This window comes from Carcharhinus amblyrhynchos, chromosome 3 (genome assembly GCF_965287045.1).
Source record: "Carcharhinus amblyrhynchos chromosome 3, sCarAmb.v2.hapA, whole genome shotgun sequence".
Lineage (NCBI taxonomy): Eukaryota > Metazoa > Chordata > Chondrichthyes > Carcharhiniformes > Carcharhinidae > Carcharhinus > Carcharhinus amblyrhynchos.
Genome location: NC_137326.1, coordinates 121,866,583 through 121,881,301, shown reverse-complemented (window position 1 = coordinate 121,881,301; position 14,719 = coordinate 121,866,583). Strand labels below are relative to the sequence as shown.

Below are 14,719 nucleotides of genomic sequence, written 5' to 3'. Positions count from 1 at the left end.
GTATGTAAACATTTCTGATCTCTTTTTTAGATTTGATTTATTGTCACGTGTTAGTATAGAGTGGATAGTATTGTTTCTTGCTTGCTACACAGACAAAGGATACTGTTCATAGAGATGGAAAGGAGAGAGTGCAAAATGTAGTGTTAGTCATAGTTAGGGGTGTAGAGAAAGATCAACTCAGTGCGAGGTAAGTCCATTTAATAGATTGAATTAAAGCATAGTTAGAGAGTTTAAGAGTTCAAATGAAGTCTTAGAAGCATAGAATTAGAAGGCATGCTAGGCACTGCTTGCAAGAAGTTGCCTCGCTCCAGTGTCATGCTGAAGCTTTGAAATGTTGCAGCTTTTGACAGTCCTCTTCAAGAGCCTTCCTTTATTCTGAGATGATTTCTTCTGTGGATGTAGGTGTAAAGAAGGAACTGGAAGAGAGAGAAAAGGGCCATGAGTTAGGGAGGCACTAAGAGGCTGGACAGCAGTAGATGACATGCTTTGCAGTGCATTTTGATGTAGGTCAAGCGATGTGATTGTGCATTTTCCAGAGTTAAATGAAGGGGTCCACGAGTAGTCAGTGACTCTAATTATAGAAGTTTCAGCTATCAAAGTCTCCTCTCCTAGCTTATCTAGAGGAGCAATGATTTCTAACACTTGCTGTTCTATCTTGGGCAGATTTGTTTTGATGGATGGTTTTTCCTGAGTTGTCTTCCCCTTCCTTTTCATGTTGTGTGCTGTTTTATCCTGTAAAAAGAGAGTGAGAGGGCTGAGAGCCTCCAACAAAGTAGAATGCCAGGATGTGGGGCTGCTTTCATGGGAAACAAGAAGTAGAAGAAGCAAAAGCTGATCAGGATGGGAAATTGTTGAGTAGAAAATCAGTGTGAACAGAGGGAGGAATCTTGGAAAGGACTGGTGATTATGCAAAAGTTAACAAATGAGCAGAAAATTGTGTTACTGGTTGCTGAAAAGGGGACAAGGAAGAGCCATGTGCATGTACAATGGGAGTGAAACCTGGAAATGAAGAGTTGTACTCACCCTCATCATCACTTAGAGGCCATTAAAGTGTTTGTGCACTGTTGAAGCAGTCAATCTTAGCAATGTCTCCAGGCCAGGTGGACTACTTGGTCTTTAGGAATCATCCCTCATGGACAAGAAAATAAACTTTTGTCCTTACTCTGATCTCATCCAGTAGGCCCTTTGGATAAGCAGTTTGGTCTGCTTTAACAGAAAACATGTCAATCTGGCTCACATTGAAAGCAGTGATTTCACTTGGGTTGTGGTGCTGTGGTATAACAGAAGTCTGGAAAATATGTCCACGTTTCCATAATTCTCAGGTCGCGCAAAATGTAATTTCATACCGTTAGCATATTAGGTCAGTGCCTAACTTTGTAGACAAGCATTGGGGTTTGTGACTTTAGGCTAAGCAACCAGAAGAAGAAAGGTTTGTGCTCTGTACTTAACCTGAATTTACACCCATGCAAATACTGTTGGAACTTCTCAACTCCTTAGATTAGTCTGAGTTTCCTTCTCAATTTGAGCAGAATTCTGTTCTCCCTCGGACATGAGGTGTATGGAATGGATCTTTCACTGTCATTGGAAAATGTGTGGGAGATGACAGCTCCAACACCATATCCAGATGCATCACAAACCAGGCTAGCAGGTGAACTTTCATTGAAGGATGCCAGGACTTCAGCAGAAGTGAGTTCTTTCTTAAAATCCTTGAAACTTTCCTGACAGGCTTGTGACCAGTTCCATTTTTCTCCCATAGATTGTTCAATGGGGCTGTCTTGGTGATACACAAGCCCTTAAAATGAATAAAACCCCTAAATATTGGGCTGTGGTTCTTTCCCCACTGTCTCCAGCTTTCTGGGTAAGGTTGAATGATCAGTTTTGTTGATCAGATGTTCGAAGTACCCCACTGAAGGCTTCAGGAAAGAGCATTTGCATTTCTTACAGCACATGCTGTATTTTTCCAGTCTACACAGGACCATACCTAGATTCTCTGAATTAGTTGAAAGGTTTTTCCTGGTGATGGGCACGTTTGTCCATGGCCTATTGGAATAAGGCTGGTGTTGACACAATTCTGGATGGTAGTTGTTTGTATTGGTACATACCTCTGTGTGCTGATGGTTAAACACTTCTTGGAACCCTCACTTCGCTGCATTTGTAAAATTCCCTGTGATAGGTGAGTAGCTTTGTGAATAATTCACCTCCATTCAGAGCAGCAAACAGATCCTCAATTTTCAGTAGCAGGTACTGCTGCATTTCTGGGAAAAGATTAATGGTAATTTTACAGTCATCTTTTATTCTGAAAGACCTGTCATCCTTCACTACTGGGTCTACAGGAGCTGCCCACTCTGCTTCATCAACTTTCTCAATTATCTAAAAGTTTTAAAGTTTCCAGTTTCTGCTCAATTTTCTGTCACCATTGAGTAGAGAACTGAACATGGTTTGAAGAACCTTGGAGAAGCTTCAGCCTTCACGGCTAGTTTGGCTCCATGTCTTTAGTATCTTCCAAGACCTTCCTTGAGAACATCAGCATGCTTGCCTAACAAGGACTGCAACGTGATGTTGCCATGCACTTTATTTATTTTATTCTAATCCACCTGAATTTCTTTTAGCCAGTTTCTGCCCTTAAGTGGCAACTTTACTATCCGATCTCCATATTTATCTTAAAGTGACATTTTTTCCAAGTAATAAATGCTAAGATGGAGGAGTAGTTTCCTCCAGTGGGCACCTCTTGAAAATTTTCTTCCATGTTCTCTGTTCTCTGAAGCAATAGAAACAGATGCTCCAGTCAACATCCATTTTACCTTTTAAGGCAATGTCAACTTTTAATCCTTCATCAAGAATGCACTACATTTTCTCACTATTAGTTTCACTTTCTGTCTTGTCTGGACTCTTATTACTTTGCATTTTGTTTCCAAATAAAGCATCTTTTGCAAATTCCTGCTTATATTCATGCAAAACCTTTCTCTTCGTGATGCCATTTCCCTGGCAGTACTGCTTTACTATGAGTAGCCTTAGATCTACCTATACAATATGTATCCCTTTTTTCCACACTAACGACAATCAGCAGTTTTCCATTTACAGACAGGAACAGGTTTGGAAACAAATATTCCCTGACTTTACTATTTTAACTATTTGGCATCGTTAGAATGTGCTTTCAAATCACCAGTTTGTTTCTCTGCCATTTCTATGCTTTGCACAATCTCAAATACTTTCTTCAGTATCAGCTCTTGCTCTGCTGACAATCTGTATTAAATTATTTGACTTCTTAGTCAATAAACCAAGCAATCACACAAAGTTTCTTCCAGGTAATCTATAAAATCACAACATTCTGCTAATTTTCTCGATTTAGCCAGGAACTGAGAAATTGACTCATCTCATGCTGTTCTCTTTGGCGAAACATAATAACTGCTGGTCAGGGATCAAAGTGTTTTTTCAAAACATCCACAAGCTCTTTAAAGTTTAGCTAGTGGCTTGTCAGAGGAAATGAGATTTCTCAGTCAGGTGATGTTTCTCATCTCAATGACTAAGAAGTGACGAGGCCTACTTTTTCCTCCTCAATGTCATTTACAATGAAAAATTGTTCCATTTGCTTGACAGAAACTGCAAAGTAACTGGATCAAAAACTTGTAAAGCTCCTAATACTAATGATCCACTCTTATCACAATTTGAAGTGCCTTGTCACTTCTAAATTATTTGGAATACAAGCATGAACACACATCTGCTTCTGAATTGAACTGCCTGCCAAAACAAGAAGGCCCCTTTTATTCTCTTCCACACCAAAGAGATATACATCTGGAACTCCACCTCCAGCACACCCAACTGGCAGGTTTTATATAACCATTTTTAATTAAAATATTCTTTTACAAAAGCATAAACTTTAGATGCAAACATCACACTTGATTAAACCATTCCAGACGGCATTTAAATGTCAACCACACTGATGTATATTTGAGTCAGATGTAAGCCAGACTAGGTAAGGATGGCTGATTACCCTCCTTTTAAGGGCATCAGTGAATCAGATAGGTTTTTATTATAATTGGCAATACTTTCATCGTCACCATTAAACTTTTAATTCCAGATTTGATTTAATTGAATTCAAATTTCACCATCTACCATTATTTAAACCCAGATCCCCAGAGCATTATCATGGGCCTCTGGATTACTGGACCAGTGACAATACCACTAAACTACCACCTCCCCATTTTTATTATTAAAAGAAATGAGAATATTTGAGATGTTGCTAAATGAAATGTCTCCACCAAAGAATTTTTCATTATGTTTTTTGGGATTCAATACTCATTTTATTCATTTTTTTTTCAGTTTGTGTACTAATTTGTATGGGAGCCTTTCCCTATGTCAAGATTCAGGTCTACAGTACAAGTGAACTTTTTGTATGTGGATTATGTTGTGACAGTTTGTAATTCTATCCAACCACAGGTGATCTGGAGATGGTGGAAAATTTCTCTTCGAAGTGAATTTCGCGATGTGCGCCCGGGAGAACAAAAGAACTCCTACCAGGATTTTTTGGATGATTATACCCTACAAGGTAGTGTTTTTGGTGCCTGATAAGTTACATTTTGAGGTGGAGGGAGAGTATAATTAAAATGAGTGTGTGCACATACAAAAACGCATACGCAGTTGGTAACATTTCGGTCATTTTTACAACTGTTACCGTTTACATCCTGTTGCTGCTGCATGTTTCATGTTCCTTTTAAATGTGCCACTTGATTAATCAATAATATTTGATAAACAGCTCATGAGCAGCTTATTTTTTCAGCTAAATTTGGATTTCTTTTTAGATGAAAGTTTTGGAGTGGATAGAGTTAAATGGAATCTTATATTTCTCATTTGCAAAATGAATGCCTGGATTAAGCGAGGGAGGGCTGACGAGAGCATGGGTTTTAACTTGGAATGTTTTTTGAGTGAACTAAGCAGCAAACTGGCCTGAATTTGAAGATCCAAAGCTATTTTAATTCCCGTGATTGATTTACATTTGATTAGTGAGTTACCAATGTTAATGCATTGGGAACAGACAGCCTGTCCACCTTTTGGTGATGTTTCCAATGGACCTCAAGAGGACTGTATAAGTGTGAATGCACCACTTAATGAGAATTTGCACTCATTGCACCAGATTGGTTTGAGCTTTGTTACTTCTGGAAAGTGAAGATTCGTACCCATGTTCTCAATGCCTCTCTCAAGATATTGGAAGAGTTGAGGGCATTGAGAAGCATTCTGTTTCTCAGCTGTATAAGAAAGCTTTCTGAAATATTAATAAAACCAGCCCCATAGACAAATGATAGAGATGATCAATTCAAAGATCATCACCACGACCTAGATTTAATATAGGAATCATGTCAATCACCTGACAAGACTAACCAGGTTTTGAATGGCAAGATGATCTCCATGTAATACTTTCCTTTCTCCTGGATCACACTATCATATGTCTGGATGTTGAGTAATGGAAGTAAACTCCCAATTATAGAAGACATTGGATCTGCTTATGGAAATACCAATGAAATTTGACTCAGAATATTCCTCCTTGTCTTTTCCAATAATATCTTCAGGGAGGCATCAGAGAACAAGGATGAGAATCTTCACTTTGCAGCAATAACCAAACCAACCTGGCAGCAGTGACAGCAAATTCTCATTAAAAGGGCCATTCATTTTTGAAATAGACCTCTTGAGATCCACTACAAATTCCACCAAGTTGACAAGCAATCTGTTCGGAGACTTGCAAACTGTAGTATCTATCACTGTCTTTAAATCTAAAGAGCAGAAGGGTATACTGTGCAATGCTTGCAATAAAACTCGCATTGAAACACTGCTTCACATATCAAAATACTGTTGTGTAGTTTGCCCTGTTTTCTTATGTGTAAATGTCTGAATAAAAAGACATATTAACCATTGAACTTGAAGGAGGAGTCACCTTTCTTCATTCTCCATATTGCCTTAACACTCATAACATACTCATAACACTTTTGTCATAAGGAGTTAATGGTTCCAGCTTTGACTACTACATGGTCACATATGCTACTTCTTGTTAAAATACGGTCTTATAATGCAAGCAAAGATATGTTGAGAAAAGGAACATATTCATGACAGCTGCATATTGAGTCTATTGATGTGCAATAGTAATAAACCTGATGCTGATATGGTATTTATTTGTTGCCTGCTATTTTAATTTGTACAAGGTTAACAGTTTGATTTGACAACATACACATGGCGAACATTAATTTGCTAGCAACTTAGTGGATTAAAAACATTTGGCAAACTGCATTGTCTTCTCTGAAGAGCCATAAAGATGCTTCGCAAGGCAGCCTTTTAAGATGTTGTCACATGTTTCCACACTTAGGAGAAACCTTGTGCGACCCAGCAACTTCTTTTCTCGTATCCTGTCAGATTGGGGCTATCAGTAAGACTGAGGACCAAATTTTTGCCTCAACAGAGAGTTTCTTTGTCATGATGGAGTGGCTGAAAATCATGAGCCCTGAATCATGACATGAGGGCAGCTGGCCATTTAAATCCTCAGCTATTCCCACTCAAATGGGATTTTGATAATCTTGTATGAAGTCTATCATGTGCAGATTAGACCAGTTAAGAGCAAGTCTGAACTTTGTGAATTTGTTTGGATAGCTTGGGGGGTGGGGGGGGAGGTGGGTGGAGAGCGGGTGTTAAGATACTCCTTTAGGATTTGATCCCAGGGCTCGTTTGATGGTGGTCACATAACCTTTGAGCAGATCACACAGCCTTTGGAATTGTTACAGCCAAGCATAAATATGCATAAAAAGCCCATAAAATTATCAGGCTCATTAGAACTGTCAACAAACCTATCAAAATCAATCATCAAAATTTGGAGTCTGTATGGAGTTTGCACATTCTCCTCATGTCTGCATGGGTTTCCTCTGGGTGCTCCAGTTTCCTACCACAGTTCAAAGATGTGCAGGTTTGACTGAGTTACGAGGAAAGGTTGGAGATACTGGGACTTTTCTCCTTGGAAAGACGGAGATTGAGGGGAGACATGATAGAGGTATATAAGATACTGAAGGGAATAGATAGAGTCAATAGTGAGAGACTGCTCCCTAGATTGGGTACAATTATGAGAGGTCATGATCTAAGGGTGAGGGGGGAGAAGTATAATTTGGATGTGAGAGAAAGGTTCTTCACGCAGAGGGTCGTGGGGGTATGGAATGCGCTACCGAGTAGGGTGGTGGAGGCAGGAACGTTGGACTCGTTTAAGGTTTACTTAGATAGACACATGAGCGAAACGGGGATGGCGGGTTATAGTAGGGGGTATTAAATAGGATCAGAGCCTCGGGAGACACCAGAAATGCAGACTTGTATGTTAACGTTTTTGTCTTTTTATTCCGCAGGTGGAGGTCCACCTTGTTGTCAAATGAGGGGCATGCACACGGTGGGTTGTGCGTGGGCTGCTCTTGGAGGTTCTGGGAGTGGCCTCGTACTTCGTGTCGGTGTGTGTGCTTGATCCTGGACTGGTAGACGGGCGCCGCAACAGCTCAGTGACTAGCACTGCTAGCTGTGCAGATACATGGATTTGGGCCTGTGTCTGTGGGAGTTTGCGCATTCTCCCTGTGGTTGCGTGGGTTTCCTCCGGGCGCTCCGGTTTCCTCCCACACCCCAAAGATGTGCTCTTAGGCTGATTGGTTTACCAAATTGACACTATTCTCCCCTGAATCTGGCTAAGTTAGGGGTTCCACTCGTAGACACGCAGGGTAGAATAGGTGTAGGAGGATGCGGCGGTGCGGGCTCGTTGGGCCGAAGGGCCTGTTTCCCGTGCTGGGTTGTTCTTTGTTCTTTGTTCTTTTGTTCTTTGTTACATAAGAACATAAGAAATAGGAGCAGGAGTAGGCCATCTAGGCCTTCGAGCCTGCCCCGCCATTCAATAAGATCATGGCTGATCTGTCGTGGCTCAGTTCCACATTCCCGCCCTCTCCCCATAACCCTTAATCCCCTCTCTTATCAAAAACCCATCAACCCGCGTCTTAAAAATATTTAGCGAGGCAGCTTCCACCACTTCAACGGGCAGAGAATTCCAGAGATTCACCACCCTTTGAGTGAAGAAGTTCCTCCTCAACTCCGTTCTAAACCGCCCCCCCCTTTATCTTGAGGCTGTGCCCCCTAGTCCTACTGTCTTTTTTGAGCGGGAAGAGTCTCTCCACCTCTATCCTATCCATCCCATTCATCATCTTATACGTCTCAATGAGATCTCCCCTCATTCTTCTAAACTCCAACGAGTACAAGCCTAGTTTATTCAGCCTCTCCTCATAGCTCAACCCCCTCAACTCCGGTATCAGCCTAGAAAACCTCCTCTGCACTCCCTCCAAGGCCAAAATATCCTTGCGCAGGTGCGGCACCCAAAACTGCACACAGTACTCCAGCTGCAGCCTCACCAATGCCCTATACAGCTGCAGCAAGACCTCCCTACTTTTATATTCAATCCCCCTCGCTATGAAGGCCAGCATCCCATTCACCTTCCTGACCACCTGCAAGCTGGGTTTTTGCAGCTCATGCACAAGGACCCCGAGGTCCCTCTGCACCGTCGCCTGCTGCAGTTTTTCGCCACGTAAGTAATAGTCCTTCCTACCATTCTTCCTACCAAAGTGGACCACCTCACACTTGCCAACATTAAATTCCATTTGCCATTTCCTGGCCCATTCGCCCAGCCTATCTAGATCCTTCTGCAGACTCTCCACACCCTCCGCACAATTTGCCGTTCCCCCAATCTTGGTGTCATCAGCAAATTTCGACACCCTACACTCGGTTCCCTCCTCCAGATCATCTATATAAATGGTAAAAAGCTGAGGCCCCAGCACCGACCCCTGGGGCACTCCACTAGTCACCATCCGCCAATCCGAATAGCACCCATTAACCCCCACTCTCTGCCTCCTATTTGACAACCAATCCTCTATCCACGCTAACATCCTACCCCCAACTCCATGCCCCCTTACCTTCTGCAATAACCTCTTGTGAGGTACTTTGTCAAACGCCTTCTGAAAATCCAGAAAGACCACATCCACCGGCTCTCCTCTATCCACCGCCCTAGACACATCCTCATAGAACTCCAGTAAATTTGTCAGACACGACTTCCCTTTAATGAAACCATGCTGCGTCCGCTCTATCAAGCAATTGCCTTCAAGATGCCTCGCAATTTCCTCCTTAATGACGGATTCTAACATTTTACCTACCACAGACGTTAAACTAACCGGCCTATAATTCCCCGCCTTTTGCCTTAGGTTGATTGGCCACACTAAATTGACTGTAGATGTATAGGTTAAAGGATTAATGGGTAAAATATGTATGGATATGGGGATAGGGCCTGGGTGGGATTGTGGTTGGTGCAGACTCGATGGGCTGAATGGCCTCTTTCTGTTCTGTAGGGTTTCAATGATTCTATGATTTCTATGAAAATCATCATTCCTGCATGTAAATCTCTCTGATTCTAAAACCATAGTAAGCACCTGTCAAGAGGACCAGTCAAAACAAGCTGTCAAGGCATTTAGATGTCCTGCCCATTAAATTATAAAATAAATATCTGGAGTGTTTTTTAAAAATGATTGCATGCTATTTCACTCTGTCTTTTGACGTAAACCTGAGGGTTTCCATTAATGGATTGGTACTACATGACTGATCTCACAACTACCCATAATCACAGTCAGGTTTTTGTCAATTCAGTTTGAAGTGAAGCAATGAATTCCAATGCTTAAGTAAAAGCAAAATATTGCAGATACTAGAAATCTGAAATAAAAACAAAGCCTGGTAAAACTCAACAGGTCTGGCAACAGCCCCTGCTGAGTTTTTCCAGCATTTTCTGTTTTTGTTTTAAAATTCCAGTATTAGAACATTTTTAATAGACCTTGATTTTAATCTCATCCCTGCATGGGCCCTGTGAACTTCCCAGGGTGGATACTGGGTGAGTTGGCATGAAAGGTGTAAGATTGAAGGGTGAGGGAGGGGTATATGGGTTGGCACTAGATTGGTATTGAGACTATAAATTACCATGAGAGTGAGTAGAAGGGCATAGGTTGACTGGGACGGTATGAGGGCTCTAGGATGTGGGAACAATGGCAAAGATTGGCATGGAGAGTATGAAGGGATATGGGTTGGGTAAAGGGCTTGAGGTGGCATGAGTTAGCATGGGTGGGATGGGGGGGGAGGTGGGGTGGTGGTGAGTGTTGGAGGAATGTTTCATGTTTTGATCATTATTTTTAAATTTCGGACATTAATGGCAGATCCCTGAGGCAGGCCGACTGCCCAGCCTGCCTTTACACCTAGCAGCCTTCTCAGTTCTTCCAGGATTGCTTGCCTGACTTCTAATCCAGCCCACCCCCGGACTGAAAATGGGATTACGATGCTATAGATTGGAACTGTTTACACTGGCTTTTTGAAAGATTTATTCTTTTAATCATTCTAATACATGGATATATTTTCAAAAATGGCCCTGAAATATTAATCAGTTCTGACCAGTGCATTCTGCAAAGTACAAGAAGAATCAAATCTTGTTGTGGCAACCTTCAGAAGCATTAAAAAAAAATGTTGATTAGGCCTTTATCTATGGAACTTTCAGGCCACAAAACTCAGCTCTGCAGCAATACTTCTGCCATTGCTATGGTAGCTAAGAACTCATAAAATCATAGTGCCACAATGGTTAGATTGCTGCCTCACAGTGCCAGGGACTCAGGTTCAATTCCCAGTTTGGGTCACTGTGTGAAGTTTGCACATTCTACCTGTGTCTGCGTGGGTATCCTCTGGGTGCTTTGGTTTCCTCCCACAGTCTGAAAGATGTGCTGGTTCGGTGCATTGGCCATGCTAAATTCTCCCTCAGTGTACCTGAACAGGTGCCGGAGTGTGGCGACTAGGGGATTTTCACAGTAACTTCATTGCAATGTGAATGTAAGCCTACCTGTGACTAATAAATACAATAATGCTTCCAATGTGGCCAGTGTGGTATGTTATGATTGTAAGAGTGTAGACATGATGTGCGTGTGCCAGAAGCTGCCAATTTGGACCTCACAGGTCTACTTTGACCTATTTGATTTGATTGTAGCCACATTACCCTCCTCTGACTGTTCAGTACCACCATCCAGATGGGACATGTATTCTCCTGATTTCATTATAATCTATCCAATCCAATCTATCTGGGTTACCATTACAGATGTCAGAGCAACCTTCTCAAATGTCAACCCATGGAAAGCGACTAGCTTGGATGGGGTACCCAGACAAGCACTTAGATCTTGTGTGGATCAGCTGGCAGGAATATACACAGACATCTTCAACCTCTCTTTACAACAATCTGAGGTCCCTATTTGCTTGAAAAAGACAACCATCATCCCAGTACCTAAGAAAAACCAAGTAGCGTGCCTTCATGACTATCAGTGGGTGGCTCTGACATCCATCATTATGAAGTGCTTCGAAAGGCTAGTCATGGCACAAATCAATTCCAGCCTCACGCACTACCTGGATCCACTGTAGTTTGCCTACTGCTGCAACTACCTCCCTGGCCCTGCACTGAACCCTGGAACACTTAGATAACAAGGACACTGTCAGACTCCTGTTTATTGACTATACTCAGCCTTCAACACTACTATTCCCACAAAACTCATCTCCAAACTCTGTGACCTAGGCCTCAGCACCTCCCTCTGCGACTGGATTCTGAACTGCTTAACTCAGACCACAACCTGTAAGGATAGGTAACAACACCTCCTCCACAATCATCCTCAACGCTGATGCCCCACAAGGCTGTGTTCTCAGCCCCCTGCTATACTCCTTATATACTCTGATTGTCTGGCCAAGTTCCCCTCCAAATCGATTTTCAAGTTTGCTGATGATTTATTATTGTCACATGTAGTTTTTGGATGATGTTGTAGTCAACATCATCCAAAAACTACAATCCATGTCCTTACCCTCACTAAATCCCAATTATCCATTGCTTCTGTGCTCTGATGTATATTATCCAGTTAAGCAAGCCTCACTTTTAAAATGTTCATTCTTGTTTCAAATCATTTAATGGACTCGACCACCCAATCTCTGTCATCTCTTTCAGTCCCCTTCTACAAAATCTGCATCCCTGTTGAGCATCCCAGATCTTAATTGGTCCATCGATGGCCATGCTTCAGTTGCCAAGGCTCTGAAGTTCCCTCCTAAACCTCCCCATCTCTCTAACTCTATTTCCTCCTTAAGACACTTCCTAAAACCACCTTCTTTGGTCTTTTGTTCACCTGCACAAACATCTCCTTGTGTGATTGGTGTCAAACATTTCTTTAAGAGGCTCTTGTAAAGCATTATGGGATGTTTTATTATGTTACCGACTATATAAATATAAGCTGTTGTTATTTCCCACTCTTAGACACACCCATGGGACTGAAAATCCAGGAAAATTATGAACATGTGTAGCATGTCTTATAACAGCTGTGGCTTCACAGCAAATAATAGCTGCTTTGCAAAGACCCATTGCTTGATTTAAAATAGTTTCAGCTTTGAAATGATCATTAAATGACTGTGCAGTGTGTTCTTGTCTTGCACATACATGTGCACGTCCACATACACCTTTATCTGAGAAGCATCTATTTATATTTATTCAACTATATAAAGAGCTTTGCCATTAGTCTGTGTGGGACTACAAGTGAGGTGCTTTTGACTTTCTTTTGCTTCTGCTTTGTGTACAAAGTATTGTGTTTAGTGTTGGAGGAGGAGTCATAGAGGTTTACAGCATGGAAACAGGCTCTTCGGCCTGACTTGTCCATGCTGGCCTTTTTTTCTTTTTAAACACCTAAGCTAGTCTCAGTTGCCCACATTTAGCCCATATCCCTCTATACCCATTATACTCATGTAACTGTCTAACTGCTTTTTAAGAGACAAAATTGTACCTGCTTCTACCACTACCTATGGCAGCTTGTTCCAGACACTCACCACCCCCTGAGTGAAAAAATTGCCCCTCTGGACACTTCTGTACCTCTCCCCTCTCACTTTAAACCTATGCCCTCTAGTTTTAGACTCCCCTACCTTTGGGAAAAGATATCGACTATCTAGCTGATCTATGCTCATTATTTTATAGACCTCTATAAGATCACCCCTCAGACCTCTATGCTCCAGAGAAAAAAAGCCCCAGTCTATAACCCTCTCCTTTTAACTCATGCCATCAAGTCCGGTAGCATCATAGTAAATCTCTTCAGCACTGTTTCTAGTTTAATAATATTCTTTCTATGATAGGGTAACCAGAACTTTACACATATTCCAAGTGTGGCCTTACCAATGTCTTGCACAACTTCAACAAGACGTCCCAACTCCGATGTTCAACGTTCTGACCAGTGAAACCAAGCCTCCTTCACCACTCTATCCACCCGTGACTCCATTTTCAAAGAGCTATGACCCTATACCCCTGGATCTCTTTGTTCTGTGACTCTCCGCAACACCCTACCATTAAATGAGTAAGTCCTGCCCTGGTTCAATCTACCAAAATGCATCACCTCACTTTCATTTAAATTAAACTCCATCTGCCATTCATCAGCCCTTTGGTCCAATTGATCAAGAACCCATTGCAATTGGAGATAACTTCACTATCCACTATGCCAACAATCTTGGTGTCATCTGCAGACTTACTGACAATGCCTCCTATATTCTCATCCAAATCATTAATATATATGATAAATAATAGTGGACCCAGCACTGATTCCTGAGGCACACTGCCGATCATAAATCTCCAGTTTGAAAAATAACCCTCGGCAACCACGCTCTGTCTTCTGTCATCATGCCAACTTTGTATCCATTTAGCTAGCTCACCCTAGATCCCTTTAGATTTAACCATATGCAACAACCTACCATGCAGTACCTTCTCAAAGGCCTTGCTAAAGTCCAGGAAGACAACACCAACTGCACTGCCCTCATCTATCTTGATTACCGCTTCAAAAAACTCAATCAAGTTTGTGAGACATGATTTTCCACTCTCAAAGCCATGCTGACTGTCCTTAATCAGGCCTTGCACTCTAAGTGAGTCCTGTCTCCCAAAATACCTTCCAACAACTTATCCACCACAGATATGAAGCTCACCTGCCTGTAGTTCCCAGGCTTTACCCTGTAGCAGTTTTTTTTAGACAAAGGCACAACATTTGCTACCCTCCAATCTTCAGGCTCCTCACCTGTGACTAGCGATAATGCAAAATATTTCTGCTAGGGGACCTGCAATTTCCTCCCTAGTCTCCCACAATGTCCTGGGATATGCCTCATCAGGTCCTAGGGATTTATCTACCTTGATGCACTTTAAGACTTCCAGCACTCCTCTTCTGTAATATGTACACTCCTCAAGACATCGCTATTTATTTCCCCAATCCACCTAACATCCATGCTTTTCTCAACAGTAAATACTGATGAGAAATATTCATTTAGGATCTCACCCACCTCTTGTGGATCCACCCATAGATAACCTTGTTGATCCTTAAGAGGCCCCACTCTCTCCCCAGTTACTCTTTTGGCCTTTTATGTAGTTGTAGAAGCTTTTTGGATTCTCCTTTGCCTTATCTGCCAAAACAATCTCATGTCCCCTTTTTGCCCTCATAATTTCTCTCTTAACTCTATTCCTATGCCCCCTATATTCTTCAAGGGAATCCCTTGAAGAATGCCTGCCAATGCATGTCATGTGCCTCCTCCTTGACTAGGGCCTCAATATCCCAAGTCATCCCTACTTCTACCAGCCTTACCCTTCACTCTA

The 14,719-nt window shown here is 42.0% G+C and overlaps 1 protein-coding gene across 1 annotated transcript in view; it reads left to right on the top strand.

The window, feature by feature from the left end:
• Nucleotides 1-14,719, top strand: part of LOC145341085 (F-box only protein 36-like) — a 57,490-nt gene that overhangs the window by 24,790 nt on the left and 17,981 nt on the right. The window contains exon 2 of the mRNA XM_080185912.1: nt 4,438-4,546. Within this exon, the coding sequence (XP_080042038.1) occupies nt 4,438-4,546 (109 nt within the window). The remainder of the gene's footprint in view (nt 1-4,437; nt 4,547-14,719) is intronic.